The sequence below is a fragment of the Salmo salar genome, chromosome ssa13 (genome assembly GCF_905237065.1).
Source record: "Salmo salar chromosome ssa13, Ssal_v3.1, whole genome shotgun sequence".
Taxonomy (NCBI): Eukaryota; Metazoa; Chordata; class Actinopteri; order Salmoniformes; family Salmonidae; genus Salmo; species Salmo salar.
The window spans coordinates 2,003,370-2,019,124 of NC_059454.1; the positions used below are offsets into that span (position 1 = coordinate 2,003,370).

At 45.0% G+C, this 15,755-nt stretch overlaps 1 protein-coding gene across 1 annotated transcript; it reads left to right on the forward strand.

The window, feature by feature from the left end:
* The first annotated feature begins 11,992 nt into the window (after positions 1 to 11,992).
* On the forward strand, positions 11,993 to 14,221 carry LOC106566322 (potassium voltage-gated channel subfamily A member 10-like). Its single transcript, XM_014134233.2, has one exon. The coding sequence runs from the start codon at positions 12,231 to 12,233 to the stop codon at positions 14,166 to 14,168; it is 1,938 nt and encodes a 645-aa protein (XP_013989708.1). The 5' UTR covers positions 11,993 to 12,230; the 3' UTR covers positions 14,169 to 14,221.
* The last annotated feature ends 1,534 nt before the right edge of the window (positions 14,222 to 15,755 follow it).

Below are 15,755 nucleotides of genomic sequence, written 5' to 3' on the forward strand. Positions count from 1 at the left end.
GCTATATACAGGGTATTATGGTACAGAGTCAATGTGGGGGCTATATACCGGGTATTACGGTACAGAGTCAATGTGGAGGCTATATACAGGATATTACGGTACAGAGTCAATGTGGAGGCTATATACAGGGTATTACGGTACAGAGTCAATGTGGAGGCTATATACAGGGTATTACGGTACAGAGTCAATATACAGGGGGTACCAGTACAGAGTCAATATGGAGGCTATATACAGGGGGTACCAGTAGAGAGTCTATATACAGGGGGTACAGAGTTAATGTGGAGGCTATATACAGGTGGTACCAGTCTGAGTCAATGTGAGGGGGAACCAGTTAGTCAAGGTAATTGAAGTAATATGTACATCTAGATGGAGTTATTTAAAGTGACTATGCATAGATAATACCAGAGAGTAGCAGCCTCTGTGTACTTAATGGTGATGGCCTCCTTCAGTTTATGTACAGTTATATTACATTTTAGTCATTTCGCAGACACTCTTATCCAGAGCAACTTACAGTAGTGAATGCATACATTTCATGTATTCTTTTGTACTGGCCCCCCGTGGGAATCGAACCCACAACCCTGGCGTTGCACACACCAGGCTGGCATTGCAAACACGATGCTCTACCAACTGAGCCACAGGGAAAGCTACAATGCCATTGGAATGTATTCAGAACTTTTTACTTTTTCCACATGTTGTTATATTACAGCCTTATTCTAAAAGTAATGTTTTTCCTCATCAATCAACATACAACACCTCATAATGACATCACAATACCCCATAATGACATCACAATACCCCATAATGACATCACAATACCCCATAATGACATCACAACACCCCATAATGACATCACAATACCCCATAATGACATCACAACACCCCATAATGACATCACAATACCCCATAATGACATCACAATACCCCATAATGACATCACAACACCCCATAATGACATCACAATACCTCATAATGACAAAGAGTAAACCGTTTATTTTTTTATTTATTTTTTGCAAATGTATTAAAAATGAAAAAAAAGAAAGAGTTCAGACCTTTTGTAATGAGACTCGAAATTGAGCTCAGAGCAAAAATCAACTCATGAGATCAATGGAAATGTCTGCTGAGCTCTGAGACTGGATTGTGTCGAGGCACAGATCTGGGGAAGAACAAAGTGGCCTCCATCATTAATATATGGAAAAAAAATGGAACCACCAAGACTCGGGGGAGAAGGGCCTTAGTCAGGGAGGTGACCAAGAACCCGATGGACACTCTGACAGAGCTCCAGAGTTCCTCTGTGGAGATGGGAGAACCTTCCAGAAGGACAACCATCTCTGTAGCACTCCACCAATCAGGCCTTTATGGACGAAATGTCAGACGAAAGCCACTCCTCAGTAAAAGACACATGACAGCCCACTTGGAGTTTGCCAAAAGGAACCTAAAGGACTCTCAGACCATGAAACAAGATTCTCTGGTCTGATGAAACCAAGATTGAACTCTTTGGCCTGAATGCTAAGCGTCACGTCTGGAGGAAACCTGACACAATCCCTACGGTGAAGCATGGTGGTGGCAGCATCATAGTGTGGGGATGTTTTTCAGCTTCAGGGACTGGGACACTAGTCAGGATCAAGATAATTATAAACAGACCAAAGTACAGAGAGATCCCTGATGAAAACCTGCTCCAGAGCGCTCAGGACCTCATACTAGGGTGAAGGTTCACCTTCCAACAGGAAAACGACCCTAAGCACACAGCCAATAAAACACAGATCTGAATACTTTGTTACTGATTACAATTTTGGACAAGTAACTAGTAACTGTAATGGATTACATTTAGAAAGTAACCTACCTACTCCAGGAATAATAATATTTTCCCATTATCGGAGGCCGTCGACCATAACCCCGGTGAGAGTGAGCATATTCACTTTGTCATTGGGTGAGTCCACGTTGCCATGACGTCATGTTGTAGATCACCTTTTTATAGGCCTACATTAGATTCCAGACAAGCTATTATTTTATTTATCTCAGTTTGTCAACAGAGTGGGCCTACCCTTCTAATTTTTGTAGTAGGCCTATAGCCTATTATTAAAGATTCTGATAATGTTTCCAGACATGTAAATTGTAAAAAAAATTAGATAAAATGTGTTTGTAAAAGGCCACATTTTTTTCCCGGATCCTCCTAAAATATGTCCCTCTAGTTGGGGCTGAGCTGCTTCCCTCATACACCTCCTATGATGTTGAGTATGTTCTTATGTTTGTTTACAGTCGGACTCGGACAATCAGCCTGTTTTGTCAGCGGTGTTGCTGTAAGCAGTTGTAATTTGTGTAGTTGCGCTGTCTACTTGACAACAGGCCTAATAACAACTTGTTTGCCAAAGGGAAATTGGTCACATTTAACCTGTATTATGTATTAATGACCTCTTGAACGTGAAGGGAAAAATGTACATTTCCACCGAAATAGACCCAAGAGTCATTATTTTTCTTGAGATGGCTATAGACAACAACTGGTACATAGTTTTAGAAACTTCCGGAACTCATCTTTATGAGGCGATTTATTTTTTGTAAATCTTGGTGGGGCAAACACATTTTTTTTTAGATACATTCCAGCAAAGCCACGACACAACACAACAAAACACAACACGACACTAAACAATACATTAATTGCACCATAACGGTGACAAACGGTGCCCACAAACTGTTAAAGCTGTCCCAACAGCAGAGTCCCAACACCTTACCACTGCTACACCTGGCTATCAGAAGATCCTTGTCTGGCAGCGAAACAGTTCATTCAGCCTCATTTACTGCCTTTTAAAAAACCTTTTTTTTCTTTAACCTTTATTTAACTAGGTTAAGAACAAATTCTTCTTTACAATGATGGCCTACCCCGGCCAAATCCAGACGACACTGGGCCAATTGTGCCCCGCCCTATGGGACTCCCAATCACAGGCGGGTGTGATACAGCCCAGATTCGAACCAGGGACGGTAGTGACGCCTCTTGCACTGAGATGCAGTGCCTTAGACCGCTACGCCACTCGGGAGCAAAACATTTTCTGGCAGCGATGGGATAGCTGATATGGCTGACTTGCTTAAACAAATTTGGTTTCTACTGACAATTGAGATGTACAAGCTATGGCACATTTTATTATCAAAATGTTTCATCAAAGTCTGGCATTCTCTGACTTTACGGTGCTTTCAAGACAACTGCGAACTCTGAAAAAAAACAAAGCTGAATCATGACGTCAGTGATCTTCAGGTTGGAGCTCTAGAAAGAGGTTCCCGACTTGGAATTTCGAGTTGGATGACCGTTCAAAATGTATTTTCCCAGTCGTAGCTAGTTTTTTCCCCCTGAGTTCCCATTTCCAAGTTTCCAGTTGTTTTGAACGTGGCAGAAGGCATGCTGGATTGACAGCATGGCCAATGTTGAATGTTTATCCTTTTAATCTTGGAAAAGAGACCCTTAAACCAAGACTTGGACAACACACCCTCTCTACTGAATAGCAGGCTAGTGAACGCTTTGCAGTGCTTGCAGTTAGCCACTGATTACTTCTAAACCACTCATTGATGAATTTGTGATTTCCAACTTGTTGTGTAATGTTTATGTCCAATGGCCGATGAGCACCGATACGTTTTATCTATAATTTCTCTTCATATGACAAGGATTGAAAAGGAGGCCAGTAGATTGTTGATTTGATTCATGATGACTGCTAGCTAAGATTTGTAAAGTATGATGTTGACATTATCAGTCCAATCAAAGCTACTGTAGATATAACGTGATTTGACATTATTTTATCGGTGGCCAATGACCTTGAGCCTTCTTGGATGGGCACTTCTAATGTAACTCTATGGCAGCACCCAAGAGGCTTGAATTTTCGAGCTCTCCCCATATATTTTGCGGTGACATAGTGTCCCCATGAGTGACAGATCACTGAGCCAATCACGGCGCAACTAGAGAACATTACCAACCCCTGTGCTCTGTATTTTCCCGCTGGCTGCCCCTCCACCACAGAAAGCACTGAGCTGGGCTGAAACACCTGTATATTCCTCTGGCTGCCCCTCCACCACAGAAAGCACTGAGCTAGGCTGAAACACCTGTATATTCCTCTGGCTGCCCCTCCACCACAGAAAGCACTGAGCTGGGCTGAAACACCCGTATATTCCTCTGGCTGCCCCTCCACCACAGAAAGCACTGAGCTAGGCTGAAACACCCGTATATTACTCTGGCTGCCCCTCCACCACAGAAAGCACTGAGCTGGGCTGAAACACCTGTATATTCCTCTGGCTGCCCCTCCACCACAGAAAGCACTGAGCTGGGCTGAAACACCTGTATATTCCTCTGGCTGCCCCTCCACCACAGAAAGCACTGAGCTAGGCTGGAACACCTGTATATTCCTCTGGCTGCCCCTCCACCACAGAAAGCACTGAGCTGGGCTGAAACACCTGTATATTCCTCTGGCTGCCCCTCCACCACAGAAAGCACTGAGCTGGGCTGAAACACCTGTATATTCCTCTGGCTGCCCCTCCACCACAGAAAGCACTGAGCTAGGCTGAAACACCTGTATATTCCTCTGGCTGCCCCTCCACCACAGAAAGCACTGAGCTGGGCTGAAACACCTGTATATTCCTCTGGCTGCCCCTCCACCACAGAAAGCACTGAGCTATGCTGAAACACCTGTATATTGGAGCTGCTTTACTCAAGAAAGCAAAAACCAAATAGACCATGTTTGTAAACGGCTTTGTTAACTCAGTGATTATTTATTTTTTACATTCTTTGCAAACTGATATGTGACACGTATTAATGCCAAAATAACATGCAAAACAGGCTCTGCCCCACCTGCCCTGAATGACGGGTCGGCTTTCTCCTAAAATAGTTCTACATTTCTGAGGTGTTGTCACTTCTGAGGATACAAGCTCAAGTACATAGTGCACATATTATCAAAGATAAATCATATAGGATTTTATTCCTATTCAACAAAAGTGGAATTTGTCACGCTGGCATAAGGGATCGGGACAAAGATGCAGGAATGCGTAATAGTTTTTTTTTATTTACCCACATTACAGAGTGCCATGTAAAGGCACGGGGACGAAGACCAAACAAATACGTATACAAAACACAGGGTTGAGACCCAAACAAAAGAGCGAGGAGTACCTCGAATAAGTACACAATCGCACAATGATTATCACACGGGACGAGACCCGTAATCATCTGCACAATACACGCAGCACGAACGCCAAAAACAACATAGCACAGTTACACACACGACCCAACGGACATTGGAACAAAAAACAACAGCCCAATGGAAACCAAACGGCACATTTATACCGTTACATTCAGGGAAACGGAGATCAGGTGTGCGTAATGACACAGTTCCGGAAGGAGCCGTGAGAAAATGACTTTAGAAATGCTTTCTAAATATAGAAACAATCACATTAATTGTAACGGTCGTCGTAGTAATTGGACCAAGGCGCAGCGGGTTGAGTGCTCATTTTAACTTTTATTGTGAACACGACTAATAAACAAAACAATAAACGAATGAACGAACAGTCTTGTAGGCTCACACAGCAGTACAAAGAACAACCTCCCACAATTCCTCTAACAAACACATTCCTAATTATAGGACCTTCAATCAGAGGCAACGATAGAAAGCTGCCTCCAATTGAAGGCCCCAATCCCAATTACCTAAACACAGATCTAAACACCCTAGAACATACATAGAAATATACAAACATAGAACAATGACCAAAACCCCGGAATACATAAATCAAACACCCCACTACATACACACACACCCCGAACCATACGAAACAAATACCCCCTGCCACGTCCTGACCAAACTATAATAACAAATAACCCCTTTACTGGTCAGGACGTGACATTTAATAAACGTCATAAAATAAGATTTCACATTTCTCATAACAGTAAAATAGATATGATCATATTTAGTGACAGTACAATATTATTTCATCTAACTGATGATAGAGACTTTTCTACCAAACGTCCGTTGAGCGGCGCAGAGACACCATACAAACTCCTTACAGCTTCATTACAACTTCAGCTTTGAAACTAAGAGCATTGTATTTGGGACAAATCATTCACTAAACCCTAAATCTCAACTGAATCTTTTAATAAATAATGTGGAATTGAGGATGGTGACGGTGACTAAACTGCTTGGAGTAGCCCTATATTTTAAAGATTGAAAAAACAAGTAAGGGGCCTAGACAGCTGCCCTGGGGAATACCTGATTCTACCTGGATTATGTTGGAGAGGCTTCCATTAAAGAACACCCTCTGTGTTCTGTTAGACGGGTAACTCTTTATTCACAATATAGCAGGGGGTGTAAAGCCATAACACAAAACCATCAGCAGACTATGATCGATAATGTCATTGATCGGCGCAGAGCCACCATTCAAGTGTGTGCAGACTCCTTACAACTTTGTTACAACTTCAGCTTTAAGGACAAAAAAGAGAAAGTGGTCTTGTTTAAATTCTACTAAATTATTTTTGTATTCCCCCCCATGCTATAAATCAATCTGAGATTAAACTGCTATTGATTGATCCGCTAGACTCCCTTTCACTGAGCTAAAATAAGAACGCTCCCATTTCATATGCACTATTGCGGCGCAGATACATAGGTTCACATGCACAGGAAATTGTCCCTTTGTATGGATAGGCCAGAAAATGTGACGTGACGCTACCTATCCAAAATAGACGATGTCCTTTTGTCTATGAACATGACAGCTGCGCTCGCAACAGCACATATATGAATCATGACAAGCAGTGATTTTTTTTGTGAGTGATGTTGCTCTGTTCACAGAGCACGCTGTACACACAAATATGGTTAGAACCGGTCCAGAACATAAAAGTCCACTGTATAGGGGATTATATAATGCAATGTGATTGCTCTCATTTTCACTGCACTATATCTGGGTACTGTTGCTCTATATTGGTTGGAAAATGTTGGCCAAGTCATTTTTATCTATACCTAGCCAGAGTTTCTACCTACGCCGCTGTGGTATATAATGGAGAGATCCGGTGACAGCAGATGGTGGTGTTTTACACTGCTGGGTCTGGCTTCCAAAATCTAATGGCATCTTTCTGTAAATGAGACCACATTAATCCTCACTGAGGGGGAGGAGGAGAGAGAGAGAGAGTGTGAGGGATAGTGGGAGGAGAATAGAGCAGGGGTGAGGGGGAACCAGGAGAGAAAGAGAGGAGGGTGTGTTTGAGAGAGACAGCGAGAGAAATAGAGTAGGGGTGAGGGGGAAATGGGAGAGAGAGAGAGAGAGAGAGAGGGGGAAGGAGAGGAATATAGAAAGAGGGAGACAGCGAGAGAGGAGAGAGAAAGAGGGAGACAGCGAGAGAGGAGAGAGAAAGAGGGAGACAGCGAGAGAGGAGAGAGAAAGAGGGAGACAGCGAGAGAGGAGAGAAAAAGAGGGAGACAGCGAGAGAGGAGAGAGAAAGAGGGAGACAGCGAGAGAGGAGAGAGAAAGAGGGAGACAGCGAGAGAGGAGAGAGAGAAAGAGCGAGACAGCGAGAAAGGAGAGAGAAAGAGCGAGACAGCGAGAGAGGAGAGAGAAAGAGGGAATCATCGGTAGTAGAGTGATCTAGAGTAGGACAGACAATAAGATATAGTAACCATAGTTACTGAGCTCTGTCAGTCACAGCCATATACAGTGAGCTCTGTCAGTCACAGCCGTATACAGTGACCTCTGTCAGTCACAGCCATATACAGTGAACTGTCAGTCACAGCCTTATACAGTGACCTCTGTCAGTCACAGCCATATACAGTGAGCTGTCAGTCACAGCCATATACAGTGAACTGTCAGTCACAGCCGTATACAGTGAGCTCTGTCAGTCACAGCCATTATACAGTGAGTTCTTTCAGTCACAGCCATATACAGTGAGCTCTGTCAGTCACAGCCATATACAGTGCCGTCGGAAAGTATTCAGATCCCCTGACTTTTTCGTCATTTTGTTACGTTATTCCTTATTCAAAAAAAAAAAATCCCCCCCCGTCATCAATCTACACACAATACCCCATAATGACATCACAATACCCCATAATGACATCACAATACCCCATAATGACATCACAATACCCCATAATGACAAAGCAAAAACAGGTTTACGAAATGTTTACCATTTTATAAAAAAGAAATATAACATTTACATAGCTTTTCAGACCCTTTACTCTGTACTTTATTTGAGGCACGTTTGGCAGCGATTACAGCCTCGAATCTTCTTGGGTATGATGCTCCAAGGTCCGCAAAGATGGACCTCGGAAAATTACAATTGCCTCAACAGTCTGATGGTATTAGAAGCTGGTCAACAGTCTGATGGTAATAGAAGCTGTTCAACAGTCTGATGGTAATAGAAGCTGGTCAACAGTCTGATGGTAGTAGAAGCTGGTCAACAGTCTGATGGTAATAGAAGCTGTTCAACAGTCTGATGGTATTAGAAGCTGGTCAACAGTCTGATGGTAATAGAAGCTGTTCAACAGTCTGATGGTAATAGAAGCTGGTCAACAGTCTGATGGTAGTAGAAGCTGGTCAACAGTCTGATGGTAATAGAAGCTGTTCAACAGTCTGATGGTAATAGAAGCTGGTAAACAGTCTGATGGTAATAGAAGCTGGTCAACAGTCTGATGGTAATAGAAGCTGTTCAACAGTCTGATGGTAATAGAAGCTGGTCAACAGTCTGATGGTAATAGAAGCTGGTCAACAGTCTGATGGTAATAGAAGCTGGTCAACAGTCTGATGGTAATAGAAGCTGGTCAACAGTCTGATGGTAATAGAAGCTGTTCAACAGTCTGATGGTAATAGAAGCTGGTCAACAGTCTGATGGTAATAGAAGCTGGTCAACAGTCTGATGGTAATAGAAGCTGTTCAACAGTCTGATGGTAATAGAAGCTGTTCAACAGTCTGATGGTGATAGAAGCTGGTCAACAGTCTGATGGTAATCGAAGCTGGTCAACAGTCTGATGATCTGGTAATAGAAGCTGCTCAACAGTCTGATGGTAATAGAAGCTGGTCAACAGTCTGATGGTAATAGAAGCTGTTCAACAGTCTGATGGTCTGGTAATAGAAGCTGGTCAACAGTCTGATGGTAATAGAAGCTGGTCAACAGTCTGATGGTAATAGAAGCTGGTCAACAGTCTGATGGTAATAGAAGCTGGTCAACAGTCTGATGGTAATAGAAGCTGTTCAACAGTCTGATGGTCTGGTAATAGAAGCTGGTCAACAGTCTGATGGTAATAGAAGCTGGTCAACAGTCTGATGGTAATAGAAGCTGGTCAACAGTCTGATGGTAATAGAAGCTGTTCAACAGTCTGGTGGTAATAGAAGCTGGTCAACAGTCTGGTGGTAATAGAAGCTGGTCAACAGTCTGATGGTAATAGAAGCTGGTCAACAGTCTGATGGTAATAGAAGCTGGTCAACAGTCTGATGGTAATAGAAGCTGTTCAACAGTCTGATGGTAATTGAAGCTGTTCAACAGTCTGATGGTAATAGAAGCTGTTCAACAGTCTGATGGTCTGGTAATAGAAGCTGTTCAACAGTCTGATGGTAATAGAAGCTGTTCAACAGTCTGATGGTAATAGAAGCTGTTCAACAGTCTGATGGTGATAAAAGCTGTTCAACAGTCGGATGGTAATAGAAGCTGTCCAACAGTCTGATGGTAATAGAAGCTGGTCAACAGTCTGATGGTAATAGAAGCTGTTCAACAGTCTGATGGTAATAGAAGCTGGTCAACAGTCTGATGGTAATAGAAGCTGGTCAACAGTCTGATGGTAATAGAAGCTGGTCAACAGTCTGATGGTAATAGAAGCTGGTCAACAGTCTGATGGTAATAGAAGCTGTTCAACAGTCTGATGGTAATAGAAGCTGGTCAACAGTCTGATGGTAATAGAAGCTGGTCAACAGTCTGATGGTAATAGAAGCTGTTCAACAGTCTGATGGTAATAGAAGCTGTTCAACAGTCTGATGGTGATAGAAGCTGGTCAACAGTCTGATGGTAATCGAAGCTGGTCAACAGTCTGATGATCTGGTAATAGAAGCTGCTCAACAGTCTGATGGTAATAGAAGCTGTTCAACAGTCTGATGGTCTGGTAATAGAAGCTGGTCAACAGTCTGATGGTAATAGAAGCTGGTCAACAGTCTGATGGTAATAGAAGCTGGTCAACAGTCTGATGGTAATAGAAGCTGGTCAACAGTCTGATGGTAATAGAAGCTGTTCAACAGTCTGATGGTCTGGTAATAGAAGCTGGTCAACAGTCTGATGGTAATAGAAGCTGGTCAACAGTCTGATGGTAATAGAAGCTGGTCAACAGTCTGATGGTAATAGAAGCTGTTCAACAGTCTGGTGGTAATAGAAGCTGGTCAACAGTCTGGTGGTAATAGAAGCTGGTCAACAGTCTGATGGTAATAGAAGCTGGTCAACAGTCTGATGGTAATAGAAGCTGGTCAACAGTCTGATGGTAATAGAAGCTGTTCAACAGTCTGATGGTAATTGAAGCTGTTCAACAGTCTGATGGTAATAGAAGCTGTTCAACAGTCTGATGGTCTGGTAATAGAAGCTGTTCAACAGTCTGATGGTAATAGAAGCTGTTCAACAGTCTGATGGTAATAGAAGCTGTTCAACAGTCTGATGGTGATAAAAGCTGTTCAACAGTCTGATGGTAATAGAAGCTGTCCAACAGTCTGATGGTAATAGAAGCTGTTCAACAGTCTGATGGTAATAGAAGCTGTTCAACAGTCTGATGGTAATAGAAGCTGTTCAACAGTCTGATGGTAATAGAAGCTGGTCAACAGTCTGATGGTAATAGCAGCTGTTCAACAGTCTGATGGTAATAGAAGCTGGTCAACAGTCTGATGGTAATAGAAGCTGGTCAACAGTCTGAAGGTAATAGAAGCTGGTCAACAGTCTGATGGTAATAGAAGCTGGTCAACAGTCTGATGGTAATAGAAGCTGGTCAACAGTCTGATGGTGATAGAAGCTGGTCAACAGTCTGATGGTAGTAGAAGCTGGTCAACAGTCTGATGGTAATAGAAGCTGGTCAACAGTCTGATGGTAATAGAAGCTGTTCAACAGTCTGATGGTAATAGAAGCTGTTCAACAGTCTGATGGTAATAGAAGCTGGTCAAGAGTCTGATGGTAATAGAAGCTGTTCAACAGTCTGATGGTAATAGAAGCTGGTCAACAGTCTGATGGTAATAGAAGCTGTTCAACAGTCTGATGGTCTGGTGATAGAAGCTGGTCAACAGTCTGATGCTAATAGAAGCTGGTCAACAGTCTGATGGTGATAGAAGCTGGTCAACAGTCTGATGGTAATAGAAGCTGGTCAACAGTCTAAATGGAAATAGAAGCTGGGCAACAGTCTGATGGTAATAGAAGCTGTTCATCAGTCTGATGGTAATAGAAGCTGTTCATCAGTCTGAATGTTTATCTTTCATAATTGTATCTGTTATACTTGGATGTGTAGTGCCAGTGTTTGCTGCTGGCATGTCATGCCTAAGTTTTCTAATTTTGCCAATGAAAAAAATCATTAACGTAATTGGCAATGTCAGTGGGTTTTCCGATGAATGAGCCTGTGTGTGTGCCAAGCATCATGGTTTCAGCGTCAAGCGATTAAAACCGGTGGTGACAGGGCTGTCAGTGAATGTGCTGTCAGCAGCAAACATGTCAGACATACAAACTAACATGCTCATTCTCTCTCTCTCTCTCTCTCTCTCTCTCTCTCTTTCTCCCCCCCCCACCCACTGCAGGTATGAGAAGGAGAGGGTGTGTGTAGCAGATGTGATGAAGCATCTGCTGACTGCTGGAAAGCCCTTCACTCTGTTACCCTGAAGACTGCTTCCATCTCTGGGAATTAGAGCCTGAAGACACTGGCCCTTTGATAGGCAGCTGGGGTCTACCGTTCTGTGGGTCTTCTCACCTGGACAGAGGGCTTTGGATCTAACACTCCTGGACTAGACTTGCCTGGAAGGGGCCTACAATGGTCTACACTTCCTGTCCTCCCTCTCTCTGGAACCTGTGTTAAAGGTCTAGGTCTCTTGGACTAGTCTACTCTGGTCTACACCTCTAGTCCTCTGAGTGTCCTGGGACGTGTTTTAAGGACCAGGGTCTAGGTGTACTTGCAGCAACAGCAGTACTAGTACTAGTAGTAGTAGTAATAGTAGTAGTAGTAGTAATAGTAGTAGTAGTATTAGCAGTTGTAGTAGCCCCCCCAGCAGCAGCAGCAGCCATGGAGGCGGCTCTAGTGGACTTTGAGAGTCTGGACGACTCCAAACTGGAAGATGAGGTGGATAACCCAGACAACACGGACGAGACCACGACCCTGACGGTCGACATGCCCCCCGAAAACTGCTCCATCCACGACTCCCATCACCTCCTTTCCCCTCAGCCCAACCTCACATCCACCCCCCAGCACCACTACCCCTCCGAACACTCCTCCCACCACATCCTTTCCCCTCAGCCCAACCTCACATCCACCCCCCAGCACCACTACCCCTCCGAACACTCCTCCCACCACCTCCTTTCCCCTCAGCCCAACCTCACATCCACCCCCCAGCATCACTACCCCTCTGAACACTCCTCCCACAGGAGGAATACCTCCCCTTGCCCGTACCCCTCCCCCAATACTCTGGATGTGCCCCAGTCACCCGTCATGCCACCCCACAGCAGGAGGGGGCGTCCTAGCTGTGCCAGCATGATCACCAACTGGAAGTTGCTGCTGAGTAGCGAGACCCATATGCAGAGCGAGACCATCTTCAGCCGGCTGGCTAAGGAGTGCTGCGAGGATGTGTTCGTGGATAAGACGGGTCTAGACGACGGAGACCAGAAGGTCATCATCAACATCGCCGGGCTACGCTTTGAGACGCAGCTCAAAACGCTCGATCAGTTCCCTGAGACCCTTCTGGGGGACGCTATGAAGAGGATGGACTACTTTGACCCCATGAGGAATGAGTATTTCTTTGACAGGAACCGGCCCAGCTTCGATGGCATCCTGTACTACTACCAGTCAGGAGGGAAGATACGTCGGCCGGCCAACGTTCCGCTGGATGTGTTTGCTGATGAGATCGTGTTCTATGAGCTGGGGAGCGACGCCATGGAGCAGTTCAGAGAGGACGAGGGCTTCATCAAGGAAGTGGAGATCCCTCTCCCGACTAATGAGATGTACCAGCAGTTCTGGCTGCTGTTCGAGTACCCCGAGAGTTCCAACGCAGCACGCGGCGTGGCGCTGGTCTCTGTGTTTGTCATCGTTATCTCCATCATCATCTTCTGTATGGAGACGCTACCGGAGTTCCGGGATAACTCCCTGGACCCCGTCCTACCCACAACCGTCACGAATCTGATGCCTTTCAATGGGAACCAATCGCTGGGCGGCCTCGGGACCTTGTTCCCGCCCTCGGCCACACCCAAAACCATCACCTCCACGTTCTCCGACCCGTTCTTCCTCATTGAGACGGCCTGCATCGTCTGGTTCTTCTTCGAACTGGTTGTGCGCTTCGTGGTCTGTCCCTCCAAGAGCAACTTCTTCCACAACCTCATGAACATCATCGACATTGTCTCCATCATCCCGTACTTCGTCACCTTGGTAACGGAGCTGGTCACCACCCCGGACCAGAACTCCAGCCAGAACATGTCCCTGGCCATCCTTCGTATCATCCGTCTGGTCAGGGTGTTCAGAATCTTCAAGCTGTCCAGACACTCCAAGGGGCTCCAGATCCTGGGCCAGACCCTGAAGGCCAGCATGCGGGAGCTTGGCCTTCTCATATTCTTCCTCTTTATTGGAGTCATCCTCTTCTCCAGTGCCATCTACTTTGCTGAAGTGGACGAGCCCAGCACACAGTTCGTCAGCATACCTGACGGCTTCTGGTGGGCCGTGGTCACCATGACTACGGTGGGCTATGGGGACATGTGTCCGATCACCATGGGCGGTAAGATGGTGGGGACGCTGTGCGCCATCGCTGGTGTGCTGACCATCGCCTTACCCGTCCCCGTCATCGTGTCCAACTTCAACTACTTCTACCACCGGGAGACGGAGGCGGAGGACAAGCAGCCGATGGCGGATGCAGCAAAGCTGGCCATGAAGGCCTCAGAAGAGAGTAAACATGGGAGTAGCACCTCTCTGAACAAGACCAACGGGACCTGGCAGGGTGAAAAGCTCACTGGCCTCTGAGATTTACAGAGACTGACAGGTCCACTGTAGAAGAGACAATGTGTGACAGAGAGACACAGATACACTGACCTGTCCACTGACTGGGGCAGATAGATATAGACTGACCTGTCCATTGTCTGGGGCAGATCGATATAGACTGAGCTGTCCACTGTCTGGGGCAGAGAGCTATAGACTGACCTGTCCACTTGTCTGGGGCAGAGAGCTATAGACTGACCTGTCCACTGTCTGGGGCAGAGAGCTATAGACTGACCTGTCCACTTGTCTGGGCAGAGAGCTATAGACTGACCTGTCCATTGTCTGGGGCAGAGAGCTATAGACTGACCTGTCCATTGTCTGGGGCAGAGAGCTATAGACTGACCTGTCCATTGTCTGGGGCAGAGAGCTATAGACTGACCTGTCCACTGTCTGAGGCAGATAGATATAGACTGATCTGTCCACTGTCTGGGGCAGAGAGCTATAGACTGACCTGTCCACTGTCTGGGGAAGAGAGCTATAGACTGACCTGTCCACTTGTCTGGGGCAGAGAGCTATAGACTGACCTGTCCACTGTCTGGGGAAGAGAGCTATACACTGACCTGTCCACTTGTCTGGGGCAGAGAGATATAGACTGACCTGTCCACTGTCTAGGGTAGATAGATATAGACTGAGCTGTACACTGTCTGGGGCAGATAGATATAGACTGACCTGTCCATTGTCTGGGGCAGATAGATATTGACTGACCTGTCCACTGTCTAGGGTAGATAGATATAGACTGAGCTGTCCACTGTCTGGGGCAGAGAGAATTAGACTGATCTGTCCACTGTCTGGGGCAGAGAGCTATAGACTGACCTGTCCACTGTCTGGGGCAGAGAGCTATAGACTGACCTGTCCACTGTCTGGGGCAGATAGATATTGACTGACCTGTCCACTGTCTGGGGCAGAGAGCTATAGACTGACCTGTCCACTATGGAAGATTGAGACAGAGAAAGGCAGAGCTGTGAGACACACACAACTAATTCCCTCCTGTCCTCTGGGAGAAAGACATAAAGTCTCCCCTGTGGGAAGACACAGTTACACCGGCACTTTACTCTCAGATAAGACGGTAGGGAAACCATTTTTTTAAATGACAGAAAGTGTTAGGTTTGATAGATCATGCATGGAGTCGTTGTGTTACTTGTCATGAAAATTATATTTCGTATTTTTTTTTATATTGTATAATAAACAACTCTTACCTCAGTGCAAATAGTGACCGTTAACTATGTTAAACACATAGTAACTGGTAACAAATCAATCAAATACAATCAAATCACATTTTATTTGTCACATGTGCCGAATACAACAGGTTACTGTGAGATGCTTACTTACAAGCTCTTAACCAACAATGCAGTTTCAAGAAATAGACTTAAGAAAATATTTACTAAATAAACTAAAGTAAAAAAAAAAAAAAAAAAAGTAATACAAGAAGATTACATAAGAATAATGAGGTTATGTACAAGGGGTACCGAGTCAATGTGCGGGGGTACATGTTAGTCGGGGTAATTTGTAAAGTGACTATGCATATATAATGAACAGCAGTGCCATTTGATTAATTGTTCAGCAGTCTAGAAG